Source organism: Sesamum indicum, linkage group LG10 (genome assembly GCF_000512975.1).
Source record: "Sesamum indicum cultivar Zhongzhi No. 13 linkage group LG10, S_indicum_v1.0, whole genome shotgun sequence".
In the NCBI taxonomy this organism is placed as follows: domain Eukaryota; kingdom Viridiplantae; phylum Streptophyta; class Magnoliopsida; order Lamiales; family Pedaliaceae; genus Sesamum; species Sesamum indicum.
The window spans coordinates 17,070,214-17,084,454 of record NC_026154.1 but is presented as its reverse complement, the minus strand read 5'-3'; the positions used below and the strand labels follow the sequence as shown (position 1 = coordinate 17,084,454).

The 14,241-nt window shown below is 36.9% G+C and overlaps 3 protein-coding genes across 3 annotated transcripts in view; 2 read left to right on the top strand and 1 right to left on the bottom strand.

The window, feature by feature from the left end:
• Window positions 1-2,473, top strand: part of LOC105173018 — a gene marked incomplete in the record, with an annotated part of 4,388 nt that extends 1,915 nt beyond the window's left edge. Inside the window, 4 exon segments of the mRNA XM_011094655.2 lie at window positions 1-252; window positions 700-920; window positions 1,170-1,393; window positions 1,497-2,473. Of these exon segments, the coding sequence (XP_011092957.2) occupies window positions 1-252; window positions 700-920; window positions 1,170-1,393; window positions 1,497-2,334 (1,535 nt within the window).
• LOC105173019 (protein CHAPERONE-LIKE PROTEIN OF POR1, chloroplastic) lies at window positions 2,609-4,735 on the bottom strand. The gene is made up of 3 exons (XM_011094656.2): window positions 4,330-4,735; window positions 3,474-3,834; window positions 2,609-2,963 (listed from the first exon to the last, which is right to left on the bottom strand). The coding sequence occupies exons 1-3, from the start codon at window positions 4,597-4,599 to the stop codon at window positions 2,788-2,790; spliced, it is 807 nt and encodes a 268-aa protein (XP_011092958.1). The 5' UTR covers window positions 4,600-4,735; the 3' UTR covers window positions 2,609-2,787.
• Window positions 6,438-13,858, top strand: LOC105173017 (V-type proton ATPase subunit B 2). Its single transcript, XM_011094654.2, has 15 exons — window positions 6,438-6,587; window positions 7,514-7,578; window positions 8,020-8,075; window positions 8,158-8,256; window positions 8,617-8,676; window positions 10,563-10,674; window positions 10,764-10,972; window positions 11,413-11,541; window positions 11,627-11,764; window positions 12,001-12,151; window positions 12,237-12,319; window positions 12,722-12,769; window positions 12,871-12,924; window positions 13,055-13,138; window positions 13,223-13,858. The coding sequence occupies exons 2-15, from the start codon at window positions 7,521-7,523 to the stop codon at window positions 13,406-13,408; spliced, it is 1,467 nt and encodes a 488-aa protein (XP_011092956.1). The 5' UTR covers window positions 6,438-6,587; window positions 7,514-7,520; the 3' UTR covers window positions 13,409-13,858.

Genomic DNA, 14,241 nt, shown 5'->3' with positions numbered 1-14,241 from the left:
AGAAAAAAACACTTAGTGTGGAGCAGGAGCATGAGGTTGAGGTGGTGAAAGCAGTGGAGAGTGCTAAGGGGAGCCAGGGGGAGCAGCAAGAGAAGGGACTGATTGATACACCAGTGAGAGGGAGGGAGTTCTTGGAAGCATTGAAAGATATTGAAGACCATTTCATCAGGGCTTATGATTCTGGAAAAGAAGTTTCCAGGATGTTAGAGTGCAACAGAGTGCATTTGCACTCTAACATGGAGGAAATTAAAGGTCTAACCTTTTCTTTCAAGTTTTCTGCTGATGCATTGTGGTGCATATGTTAATAGGAGTATTATTTTCATACTTCCTTTCTACTCTGATCAGTTGTAGGCTGTTATTATTCTTAAATTTCTAACATTTCCTTTTCTTGATTTTTTTGAATTGGATGATCAGAATAATGAGTCTGTGATTTGCTTCAATTTAGAAAATTTTCCAAAAGGAAATGCTCTGATGGGCATGGATGGTCTTTTTTGTAACGGGCTTTGTGTTTCCCCCCAGTCCTTTCAGAAATCTACTGACCTTTTCAAGATATCCAATGATCATAATTTTTTCCAATCTTCTTTTTTTCTGGATTTTAAAAGGCTTCTTTTGTGCTTGGAAACTTCCTACTCCTTGTTGCCTTATATTGCTGTCACATTCCCTGGTGAATTCATTCACAGACAACTCATGTGGATGCAGAGAACTCGACGAAATTAATTCAGGCTATCACATGGCGCTCTGCTTCTTCTCGTTCATCATCATGTAAGAGTTTAGTAGCATCTGGTCTGAAAAGCTCTTCCACGTGGATAGAATTTAGCAACCAACTCTTTGATGATTATGGAGGAATGGCTTCCGGAAGCCATTCACTAACGCTAGGAAGGCTGTATGCCTGGGAAAAGAAACTCTATGAAGAAGTTAAGGTAATTAAGTGATGTACTGTGTTCTGTGCTGTGATTTTCACTGGATTTCTGTGTGCATCAAGATGAGCTGCTGCCTGACAATGGGCAACAGTAATTGGTTCAATGGTTGCATTGCATTGTGAACCTTAGACTTGTAATTTACTGGCTTTGTCCTATCCACATTGGTGTAGATTTTACCTTCTGCAATAATAATGTTTATGCAATTTATAGTTATCTGCTTCTAGCCCTTGACTGCCCACTTGCCTCTAGGAAGGAGATAGCATCCGGAGAGCTTACGGAAAGAAATGGAACCAACTTGTAAACCAAGATGCTAGAGGAGATGAAGGGTTTGCACTGGACAAAACCAGAGCAGCAGTCAAGGATTTATATAGCAGGATCATTGTATCAATTCGAAGTGCTGAAACAATTTCAACAAAAATTGAGAAACTGAGAGATGAAGAACTGGAGCCGCAAATAAAGGAATTACTTCAAGGGTAAAACACAGTTACTCTTGAACCCGGAAAAAATAATTGAAGAAAAGAATATGATCTTAGTTTTGAATTTCCCCTGTTCTCATTGCCTCTGTGTTTAATGCAGTATGATGAGAACTTGGAAAATTATGTTGGAGTCTCATGAAATCCAGAATAAGATTATATCTGAAGTCAAAACTTTTACCTGCCCATCTTATCGAAAATTCTGCAATGAATCTCACCGGCTAGCAACGCTTCAGCTTGAAACCGAGCTTGTCAATTGGCGTGCTTGCTTTGCTGAATACATTGCTGCTCAGAAAGTATATATTGAGGCCCTTCTTGGATGGTTATCTAAGTTTGTTGCTCCAGAGGTCGAATTTTACTCCAGGGACAGGGCTTCTGCTCGGCCTAATCGATTCAATGGGCCCCCACTTCTCATAGTTTGCCTTGATTGGTTGGATTCCATGAACGTGTTACCAGAAAAGGCAGTTTCGTTAGCAATGAAAAGCTGTGTTAAGGATGTGAGGGCTTTGTGGCTTCAGCAAGGAGAGGAACAGCTACAAAAGCGGAAAGTTGATAGCCTGTCCAAAGAACTAGATAAAAAGATTTTGGCGTTCCAGAAGGCTGAGAATAGGATTTCTGAGTTTAGGGTCACTGACAAAAATGCAGATGGGCAGATAGAGGATCGCGTGGATTCTTTAACAGAGAGGAAGAATATGCTGGAGAATTTCCGTAGAAGGGTTGATTTGGAGAAGGAAAAACATCGTAAATGCATGGAAGAAACAGAAAGGATAATCCTAAATGGTTTCCAGACGGGGTTTGGTGGGCTTTTCGAGTCTATTACAGAATTCTCCAGTGCTGCTTTTAAAATGTATACTGGCCTCGCCACCACTGAGAACTTGGAGAAAGTTGGGAAACCACCTTACATGGTAGATGGGGAAGCCCAAGAAATTTGCAGCAAATGAGATAAAATGCTTCTATGGATGTTTTTGCTGTACCTTTGCAGGGTCTAAGCTTCAAATGTTGTAAATCAGAAACTGTCGAAGAAACTCGCTGAGACATAGCTTATTCATCAATTACTTTGTCATTGGCAAGTATTAACATTTAGCCAGATGCTGCACACAATTTTCCTTGGAGGTCCATTTCCTGATCATTCATCTTTGCAGTCAAGAATCTCAAAAGTTATATAGAGGACAAAATTGACAGACCCTCAATAACAAAGATGATAATTTCAGAGGAAGTGCTAATACCGAATGTTTATATAACTTTCAAAAGTGATACAGTTTCTAGGTAGATTCTGTGATAACATTATATATGTGCAATGCGCATATAGCTCCACATCTTAGATAAGCATTGCAAGCCTTATTCAAAGATTACAGTTGCCCTCCCAGACTTGCCCAATACAATCGTGTCTAGTTCTATCTTAGGTATAAGGAGATTAAAAATTGTGAGAATAGTACAAATTCGCACACAACAGTAGCTGGAGTGTGTATCCCCATGAATGGGACGATGTCAACCTGCAACCAGCTCTCAACTGCTGAGCCCATCAATGCACCAGCCACAAGCCCTCCAATCGTTATGACAGTTGCCTTCCCTGCGTAAGTAACAGTCCAAGATCATTGATAGCAGAGCAAGATCGGTTTATACAATTATTTTGAAGTAGAATAGTCCTTTTAACATGGATTCAATATTAGCTAATCTTGGAGCCTTGGAGAATGTTAGGAACATTCTACAGTCTGAAGTGGTCAGAAGTACTATTTGCGTTCATGAACAAAATCTTCTACGTTTATTTATTTTATACACCTTCCCTTGTAAATAGTGCTACCACATGGTGCAAGGACTAGTTTCTATTATGATTATAATTCTACAAAATGAAGCAAGTTACTTTGTGGTTCCAATTTCTAGTTAGCAGACACATGCTTAGCTTAAAAGTCACTCAGTGAGTTGAATACTACCACACAGAATCACATTGAGAGAAGTTTTGCATGATATTCTTTGTGGAATTAAAAGATGCAAAACCAGGATATTTAAGTAACAACAAGAAGTAGTTGCAAGAGGCCTAGACAAAAAGACTGCATCAAGTTAAAGAAAGAAATTTCCCTACCCAATTTCACATTTTTCTTGGTCATCAAGTATAAGGATGCCCCAAAACCAGTGGCCAAAACAAGACCAGGAACATCAGCTCCAGCATAGGGTACAGTAGAAGATGCTGAAGCTCCATTAACATATGTTAAGACCATCAGAGCTCCATACACCCCAGCATGCACGCCCAACTCGTTAACTGAGGGTGCTTCAACTGAAATGGGTGAGTTTTTCACAGAAATCTGAAGCCAGTTGGGCATTGACCCCATTTTAGGACCATTTACAGGTTTAACATCAGCATAACGAATGCCACTATTTACAACTTTCCCTGCTCTCCGTTGTGATAACCTCCGCATTAGCAGCATATCATATGCAGCCTCTACCTATAAACTGATAAGAGTTATACTCCATAACTAAAAGCTCTAGTTAACCTATTTCTCAAGCAAAATAATGACAGACAACCAAGGGTTGGGCAGATATACAGTAAAAGTTTCTTGACAAGGAATTTTGATAAAGTGAATGACGTATAAAACCTAAACAAATTAAGACTGATAATTGAATAAAGTATCAGAAAGACCACAGCTAAGAAGTATTTTACCAGCTACAAGAAAACGAAATTCAGTGCCCTGAATTCAAGGATCATAACCTACGGGTTTGTTTATGCTCATGCCAAAAAGAACCAAGGATCACACAAGAATTCCAGCTTTTACACAGTAATCACACAAGTGATTGATTAGTAAGATGCTGCAGCTTATCACACACTAACCGATAGTAAGAAACTAGGAAATGCAAGTTAAATAAGATTTGTATGCATCCAAGAAGCAGTACCAAATTAGCATGGAATGGATAAAGAAAATAGAAAAGCAAAAAGTAAGAACCTGAGCAATTGCTTGTTGGTCATCTATACAGGAAGCAATAATAGAATTCTTAGCTCGGAGAATATCATCGAAAGATGCACCCTCGGAGACTCCCAACAGTTTGAGGGCATTCTCAACAGACATATCGAAGGGCGCAGAGTCATCGGCGCGCGAGCTAGCTTGGAGAGGTGGGGCTAACATGCGGCGGCTGAAGAGCTTAATTACGGGAGAGAGTCTGGATGGGGTGGGAGCAGTGCGGGGGTTGGGCGGGACGGATAGGGGTGCGGCCATGTTTGGGAGACAGAGAGTGGGAAGGTGTGTGTGAATAAGGAATGTTGTTTAACGGTGGAGGCAAAAGATTTTTTCATTAGAGTGAGTAATGTGGAAGGGAAGGAGATGAGGTGGTGTTGTGTGTGTTCCTTGGAAGTATTCTTATATATGATGAGGTGGTGATTAAGGATATTAAGCACTCAACACTTGCCTATTTTCATTTTAATTACATTTATTACTATAATTTATATATATATATATATATATATACCATACATTCAAATTTTAAATTCTTTCTTATTATTTTAAAAAATTATCAATCATTCATTTATATGTCATGTAATTTTTTGAACGATTAGGTGAAAATGTCAAATTCATTTTAATTCTAACAAGAAAAAATCAATATTTTACTGCCATTATTATAAAATAAATGATGTTGATTGGGTGTTATTATAAAAAATAATATTTGAAAATTTTAAATTTTATAATTCATGATTTAAAAATCATTTTTGACAAAAATCGTAATGAAAAGTCAAAACTAATTGTTAATAACTTTAAAAGAATTATTGAATACTCATAATTATAATAAATTTGAAGGAAAGTTGATCCACTTTAGCAAATAAAAGAATGAGGAGGCAGGCAAGTGGCAACCCTCTAAAAGTGCAACACACCACTACACATAGTTGTACGCGTTTACAGAGCTACAAACTTGTAACATCAGGACTACTTCCCAATCATACCATGTGGAGAACTACTCCAATTTGGGAATTGGGTGCTCCATTCACTTTCATATCTTGTGTTTTTATAAATTCCACAACATAATAGGGAAAAATACAATTTATCATTTTATAATATGACAAATAAATATTTTTTTTTTGTAAAAATTAAAATAATAAATTATTTCATATATTTTAAAAAAAGAAACAATTTATTCCCTATTTAAATCATTGATGAGGGGGTTTGCTTCATTTTTTTAAAACACAAGAGTTTGATATAGAATTTGACAGGTTTGAGACGAATTGGGGTTCGAGTTCCGGGTGGTTTGATTCAGACCCGACCAAGGGGGGGGGGGGGGTACGGGTATTGGCCCAAACCCGCCCCATCTGGTCTCGGATTATATATATATTATTATCTAATTTTTAATATATGATTCATTATTAATAAAGTTATAGTAATATATGTAAATTTTTAAATAATTTTTGCATATATTCAACTCTATATAAGAAATACAAAAAATTAGGCAGGGCAAGTCTCGGATCCAATCAAACTCGTACCAAACTCGTCCCGTTGCCATCACTAATTTGAGGGACTGATAAGGCTGCGGCCATGTTCCAGCGGGCATGATCAGCTCTATGGATAAAGAGTGATCCAAATCTCCTTACAATTGTCTTATATTAATATAAAAAATGCTTGTCTCTTACAATTAAATTTTAAATTATGCTTTTCATCTTAATTTAACATATGAATAAATAAGTTTACTTTTACCATATATTGTTGAGTATATTTGAAAAAATGAATTAGATGATGATGAAGAATTTATCTTTTATTAGTATTCTTCATAATTTATGGGTTTGAAATTGGTTTGGTTGGATGAGATTTCATGTGGACCATAATTTTGTTAGTGTAAGGGGTGTGATGTGAGTGGGTCCCATCAGCAAAGCAAATAATAGGCCGTGTGATCTCTTAGTCCGTCCGTCCTTACTGCTATAACACCAACACCACCCATCTGCCAGCTTTTCTTTTGTTGTACTCTCTCCGGTAAAAAGTTTCCAATTATTACAGTGTTCGTAGTAAATCGCGCTTACGCTCCACTTCGTTTTCATTATTTTGATTGATTCTTCTAAACTGTTAAATAAAGAAAAAGTCTCCACGCGATACATGATTGAAAAATACTCACAAATTTATTTCATTTCTTAGATCTCACTCTCGTTTTTGCTCTGCCCATCCAACTCATTCATTTCCTCCCTAAGCTCTCTTCGCTTTCTCTCGCATTACGAATCAGTCAAAAGGTACGTGACTTTCCAGATCCAATTCCACTATCTTCACTTTCAATTGGTTCGTAAAATTTTGATTTATTTGATTTTTATTTTTGTTCATCGATCTGGAATGCATACGAGTGTTGAATCCGCTACAGTTTGCTTCGATTGGTTATTCTTTTATGCAGTTTAGACTTATATTTGCATCAGCTACTTTGTTTCGCGGTGATTGAGTTGAATATGTATCCGCTATAGGATTTCTGCTACAGTCTCCGCATGTGCTGCTCAACTCATGACTTTTTGTTTGTGGCGATCCGATCTCAAAGCTTGAATTCGCAATGGTCCATTTCATTTTCAATAGACTTAGTTAGGCAAGGACCAGGCCACTATGCTGAGTAGTGGCGTAGTGGGAACTTTGTGTTTGATGAATGTTGATGCTCCTGCTTTTTAATTCTGTTGCTCGTGTGCTTAGGCGTTCAAATTGTTGCCAGCTTCAGGCCTTGTTACAGATTGACCGGCAAAAAAGGGGAAAACATATTTAGCTTTATTGGACTGACTGCAACGATCATTTCCCGGGAATGATTCTATTTATCAAATGATTGAGAACTGGGATCAGAAGACCAGTTTACTGGTTATCAAGCTTAGAGAGATACTCTTCCTCTCATCTCATTGAGTTGACCCTGAGCAACAATATAAAGGAACAGGACCTAGGGCAAGTCTTGTCTAGTTTACACTTGGCAGAAGACAACATATATGTTGTGTCTCTCTGCATTTTCGTGAAAATTTGTAATTAGGGTGTCATCCATGCTAGGATCGTTGTTCAGTTTTTTGAGCTTTGGAATGATCTGAAACTGAGAGTGACTGAATTTGATTGCTTCAAGTAGGATTTGATTCTTGTTTTTCTGTCTCTCTCTCTCTCCGAATTTCCTGATTGGTCCCAAATCTTGTGGATTTTGTAGGTTCAGTATGGGTTTTGCACAAAACAATGTCGATATGGAGGAGGGAACTCTGGAGATTGGAATGGGTATATTCTCGTCTAACTAATCTCCTCTCAGTTTGCATTAATATTTAGATGCCTATTATGTATATCTACACATCTTTATCTATGTATATGCATCACTCACTTTATGTGGTTTTTCCTTTATATTTTCATGTGTTTGAGCTTAGATCTCAAGTACCTGTGGTTATTTCTTGTTCCAGAATCATCCAATAAAACTGTTTTTCCTTTTTCCTTAATACCATGTGGCCGTTAAGATGGGGTGTATTGGAAGCCAATTGTTAGGCAACTATGGTTTGCACGAGCTATTCATGTGAGGAATATTGATGATGGGAGTAATTTATTCTTTAAGCTAGTTAGTTGGAAGCTTTCCATATGATCTAGCGTTGCTGCTTTTTGAAATATTTCCCACCTAAAACATGCTTCTGTTCTCTACTACATAGTTTGACATTTTTTGGACTTTTTCAGAATATAGAACTGTCTCTGGTGTTGCTGGACCTCTTGTTATCCTTGATAAAGTGAAGGTGAATATCTCTGGCTCTTTGTGAGTATGCATCTGGGAATGGGATCATGATCATTTTAGATGTTTCTATGAAACTATGTCAGGGACCCAAGTACAATGAAATTGTCAACATTCGCCTAGGAGATGGAACAACCAGACGTGGGCAAGTGCTGGAGGTTGATGGAGAGAAGGCTGTAGTTCAGGTACAGTGACTCCGGTTTGAAATTTGATTTCTTTTTGCTGTTTTGTCACCTCTAATGTGGCTTCTGAGATCTATTCAATTTTGCTATTTTGAGATTTTCTGCTTCATTTGTATTATAACCAAAAGCTTTATCCCTACTATCCTCTTATCCAGAAACAAATGCATTTTGCTTCTTTAGCCTTCAGAGTTCTAATAAGGACAGTGGTTGAGCTACCTGCTTAAGAGATCCTTTTTCCTTCAATTGTTTGTGTTACTCATCTTTTCTTAAATTTTACTTTCTAATTTCAGTCACCTCAGTACTTTGAGACTAATTCTTCAACTAGGCGGTGCACTTATTATATTGCTTTGTTCTCTTGACCAGGTGTTTGAAGGCACATCTGGAATTGACAATAAATACACAACTGTGCAGTTCACTGGAGAGGTACAGTAATTTGCAGTTGCTCTTGCTTTCCCTGAAAATCATGCTGTTATTCCAAGTATTTGAACTGATGTGAACTCCGTGTTCAATTATTAATTAGTTTTCTCCACCAAGTCAACTGTTCCATTCCCCAAAACCCAGTAAAAATAAGAAAGAGAAATTCTTCTCTTTCCCATTTCTCTTATTATTTTTACCAAAATCTTCTAGATTTATTCTTCTCCCAGGTTCTAGAAAATGTTTGTTCTTGGAATGAATTTGTCAAAAATTATTTGAATATTAAATGATAGGCATTCATAACTTATCTCTCATGATGTATGATGAGCTTGCATTTAGTATTGCAATTCTATTTACAGATTGTTTGAGACGTGTAATTTTATTAATACTCATATCCATCCATAGAACTTTTCATGGTCATGTGTTTCATCACATTCAATCAATGTTTTTAAACCATGATCAAACCAGCCGGTTTGACTGGCCTGACCGGGAGCTGGACCTATGTCCGGTCTGGGTATGAGCACAAAAATCGGAGAGGTCAAACTGGGATGGACCGGTCAAAACCCATAAAAACGCCAAAATCCAGGACCGCTGAAACCGGTTCAGATGTTCAGAAATAAATAAATAAATAAAGGAAAAACTCAAAAAGAACAAAGGCAGCCAAGCAACAATTAACTTTTAAGAGAATGATGCTGATTTTTAGTATTATTTTCAAATGATTATGTAGATCAGAAGTTGGTTGTTTAATACCGTAGTTTAAAAGACCACCAGATCCATTTAGGTAATGTGCTTGGGTTGGGGGGTTGGGAACTGGTTTAGGTAATACAAGTTTCAATACAGTTGAATATCCACTTTTGCTTTTGTATAGTGCTGACATCGAATAGAATGAAGGCTGTAGATGATCATTGATGGGTTAACCAAGAAAATGGATTTATTTTTATTTCTTTCTTTTTTTTTTCTTCTGTTTGAAGAAGAGAAAAGGATAAGAGAAGGAACTGGGGGAAGAAGGGTTGCCTATCTTGAGTCCTAGACCATTTGCCAGCCGGCTCCCTATGCCCTTCAATTGTGTTAATATTATCAATTATTCTTTAATTATTAGTTTTTATTAGTTTTTAATGATAATGTTTTTTTAACAAAGTTGAATTTTTAATTAATTTATTTATTTTATAAATTGTGGAAATAAATTATAATATTTATATATTGTTATAAATTGTTGTATTTATTTTTTGTGTTTATGTTCAATTTTATTGGGGAACTATCGTTGTTGTTAATTGAATCAAATTTACTTTGAAATCTTTAAAGCTTTTTATTTGTAAATATATTGTGTTTTAGTTTAACAATGAATATATAATGTATTGATATGCTATATATATATATTTATATTTATACATGTATTTAGTATGGTTCTGGTCAACCGATTTTTTCAAAACCGGTCCAACCATCAATCCATTTTTCAAAACATTGCATTCAATATAATGGACACATATGTTGTGTGTCTTCTCTTTCTATGACGAACTGCTGACAATGATTGATAGTTGGGTGCGAATAAGTTCTAAGTACATGCTTAGCCGGTGTAGTATGTCGGTTTGTCCGTCCTCTTGAATTGGGCTGAACTGGGTGTTTAACTTAAGCAGTGCCAGATTAATGTATATGGTCAATAAGCTCTCCACTGCCGTTTCAAATTCACAAAGTGCATTCTAGAAAGCAGGCATAGGGTTTTGAATTCTATTTAGAATTGATTTATGCTGTATTTCCCCCTCAAAATTGTATATGGCTTAGTTATTTTGTTAATGAGATTCATTCTTGATTCAAGATCAATTCCTTTAGATGGTTAATTCTTACTTTTTTGTTTTAAGCATTACTTCACAAGAATTCATGCTGCAACTTTTTTACAGGTTTTAAAAACGCCCGTGTCTTTGGACATGCTTGGTCGTATTTTTAATGGTTCCGGGAAACCCATTGACAATGGCCCTCCTATTCTTCCTGAGGCTTACTTGGATATCTCTGGCAAGTATCAATTGGAGTATGAAGTTGTGTCTTTCTGTATGCATGTCATCTGTTCATATTTGATGGTTTTGTTAACTTATTGGGTTCAGGGAGTTCCATCAATCCTAGTGAGAGAACTTATCCTGAAGAAATGATACAGACTGGAATTTCAACTATTGATGTCATGAACTCAATTGCCCGAGGACAAAAAATTCCTCTTTTCTCTGCTGCTGGTCTTCCCCACAATGAAATAGCTGCTCAGATCTGTCGTCAGGCTGGTTTGGTGAAACGTTTGGAGAAAGCTGATGATCTTCTTCAGGTATATTATAACCACACAAATGTTCTTCTAGGAATTTTAGTTTCCGTGTTATGTTGAGCCCGCAGCAAGGTTGCTTTTCATGTTTGACATCCATAATCACTTTTGTTTTTTTGCTTGATATTGCAGAACCATAGGCATTACTATTTAGTTTTGGCTTATTACTTGTTAAAGCCATTTTTCTGATACCAATATCTCTCCATACACGGAGATAAATCAATGTAGTAGACAGGATATGTTTCTCTTATTCTTGTTGAGAGAATTAAGGCCTAGGGATGTAAAATTAATTTCACCAGCTGTCTCACCCTGTCGAGAAAATTTAATATTATTGTTTAGACTGCTTGGTATTTAATTCATGCATCATTTTGTTTTCCTTAAGTCTGATATCTTCAGAATTTTGCTCCTTTATCAACATAATTCATATGATCTACTCTATGCTACAGGACCATGAAGAGGACAATTTTGCCATCGTCTTTGCAGCTATGGGAGTCAACATGGAGACAGCACAGTTCTTCAAACGTGACTTTGAGGAAAATGGATCCATGGAGAGAGTGACCCTTTTCTTAAACTTGGTAATTATGCTAATGCCTTCTTTTACATAATTAAATTTCTGACATAAACCTCGGTCAATATGTCTTAACGTCAGTTTTGCTGCAGGCCAATGACCCAACAATAGAACGTATTATCACTCCTCGCATTGCTCTCACAACTGCAGAGTACTTGGCATATGAATGCGGGAAGCATGTGCTTGTCATATTGACAGATATGAGTTCTTATGCTGATGCTCTTCGTGAGGTAATATTTGCATAGACATCCACCTTTCTGAGCTATCTCAACTGACAACGGTTCTCCTTTAATAGTTGTTAGTGTTTGTCTCCTTTTCTATCATTTCCTAGTAAGTATAATGGCTTCTGTATGTCTTTTCCCCAATGCATCTTTTCTAGGCTGTGATTAAGTATTTGTGAAGTGTTCATTATTCTTTATTCAAGTAAATTAAGAACTAGAGGCTAGAGATCATATTTCCTCTTTAGGTGTCTGCTGCTCGAGAGGAAGTGCCTGGTAGGCGTGGATATCCTGGTTATATGTACACTGATCTGGCAACTATCTATGAGCGTGCTGGACGTATAGAAGGACGAAAGGGTTCCATCACTCAAATTCCTATTTTAACCATGCCCAATGATGGTAATGCAATCCAAAGCCATCTGGCAATTAATTTCTTTATATTGCAATAATGGATCTTCTTACTATGTTTTCCTTTTTTGAACAGACATCACACATCCCACACCAGATCTTACGGGTTATATTACCGAAGGGCAGATATACATTGACAGACAGCTTCATAATAGACAGGTAAAAGGAGATTGATTCATGATTCACCCATTCAGTATCTCTTTGGTCAAGTACAAAGCATGGTACGACCTTCGACTGTTAAGGTCAATTATCTCCAAAAATCTTAAAAGAACTTCCTGTATGACATTTTTTTATGTCAAGGTCAATTATCTGCAGAAAATCTTAAAAGAACTTCCTATAGACGTTTATCTTATAATAAAGTTCCTTAAGATAATCTGGTGAAGCGCCTTGTAATAGTGAAGATGGTTGCGCCTTATCACTTCTTGATTCTGACGCTCAGGAAAGGTGGATTAACTGTAGAGACCTGGCATCCTTGGATTATCTTTGTTTATATAGATATATTTTTTCTTTTCTGTTGAATCAAAATTTGGCTAAAGAGATGTTGACTGGTTCAACTGACAGATATACCCTCCAATCAATGTGCTGCCATCCTTGTCTCGTCTAATGAAGGTAACTAAACCAATACTCAGTTTATTTGGTTTGATTCATGTGCTTAGAATTATAGAGGATAATGAGGGTGGTGTTCCTGCTACTGCTTCAATGTATTGCAGAGTGCTATTGGTGAGGGCATGACTCGTAGGGATCACTCTGATGTGTCTAACCAGGTAAACTGTCTAATCTGGTTTCACATAATATAATCCAGTTTCTACTAACTGGCACTAGCTGTTCTATTTTTTGGGGTTTCTACAATACGGTTGTTTTTTATCTGACACTTCTATGTTTTCATATCCCCAGTTATATGCAAACTATGCCATTGGGAAGGATGTGCAGGCAATGAAAGCTGTGGTTGGAGAAGAAGCACTTTCCTCGGAAGATCTGGTCTGTTATTTGTGCATAACTGCTTTGTTTTATTAATTTCCAGTGAGAAATAATTTAGCTTACCAATTCCACATGGATGTACAGCTATATCTTGAGTTCCTTGATAAATTTGAGAGGAAGTTTGTCACTCAAGGAGCCTATGACACACGCAACATCTTCCAGTCCCTTGATTTGGCGTGGGCCCTGCTCCGTATCTTTCCCCGAGAACTTCTTCACCGTATTCCAGGAAAGACACTTGACCAATTTTACAGCAGGGATGCATCTAACTGATATTGATTCAAGTTCTTTGCAGTGGAGTCTTCTGTTTGACTGCCTTGGCATGCACATTTCTTCATATTGTTATTTTGTTGGGTTGTGTATCTCCTCTCTGGTTCAAAATAAGATTGAGATCTTTTGAGCCCCACGGAAGCCAAGGCTCTATGGCAGTACAAAATAGTTAATATTTTTTCGAAAGAGAACCAGCTAGATCCCCTGTAATTCGTTTGTATTATTGTGTTGCTCTAGACGAGTGGTGCATCTGCCTTCTTAGATGAAAGTCTGGAAACATTTTGTGGCTTCTGCGGAGTTTAGAGTCACCATTATATAATTCTACTATTTGCTCAAGTTATGAGTTTGTGAGATGGTGTTTAATGCTGCTGGACAGTTTTGTTCAGGGTGTGTTCTGTACCATTATGTTAAGAAATAAATGAGAATTGTCTCTGGCCTTTTAACTGGTTATCAGATGCATTTTGCAAGGGGCAACGTGGATGTGGTACTGGAATTGATGATGTCTTTGCATTCCTGATTATTGTCTTTGTATTCCTCTGATTATTTTGCTTTCCACATGTTGTAAATCCAAAGAACAAATATATCACGTCTCATATATCTGTGCATTCGTTAATCAATATCTCACTGACATGTCGTAATTCTTTTGCCAACACTGAAGCAAAACCCTGATCAACTTTCTGAAATTCAAGTATATTATCAAGAATTTTTACATAAGTGCGTGTTCATGTTTTTATTTCTGGCAAATGGGGCATAAAAACTGTCACTTGTATAAAGAATAAAATAATAATTAAAAGTTTTTGTAGGTTGGAAACAGTTGAACCGGGGTTAAAGGTGCC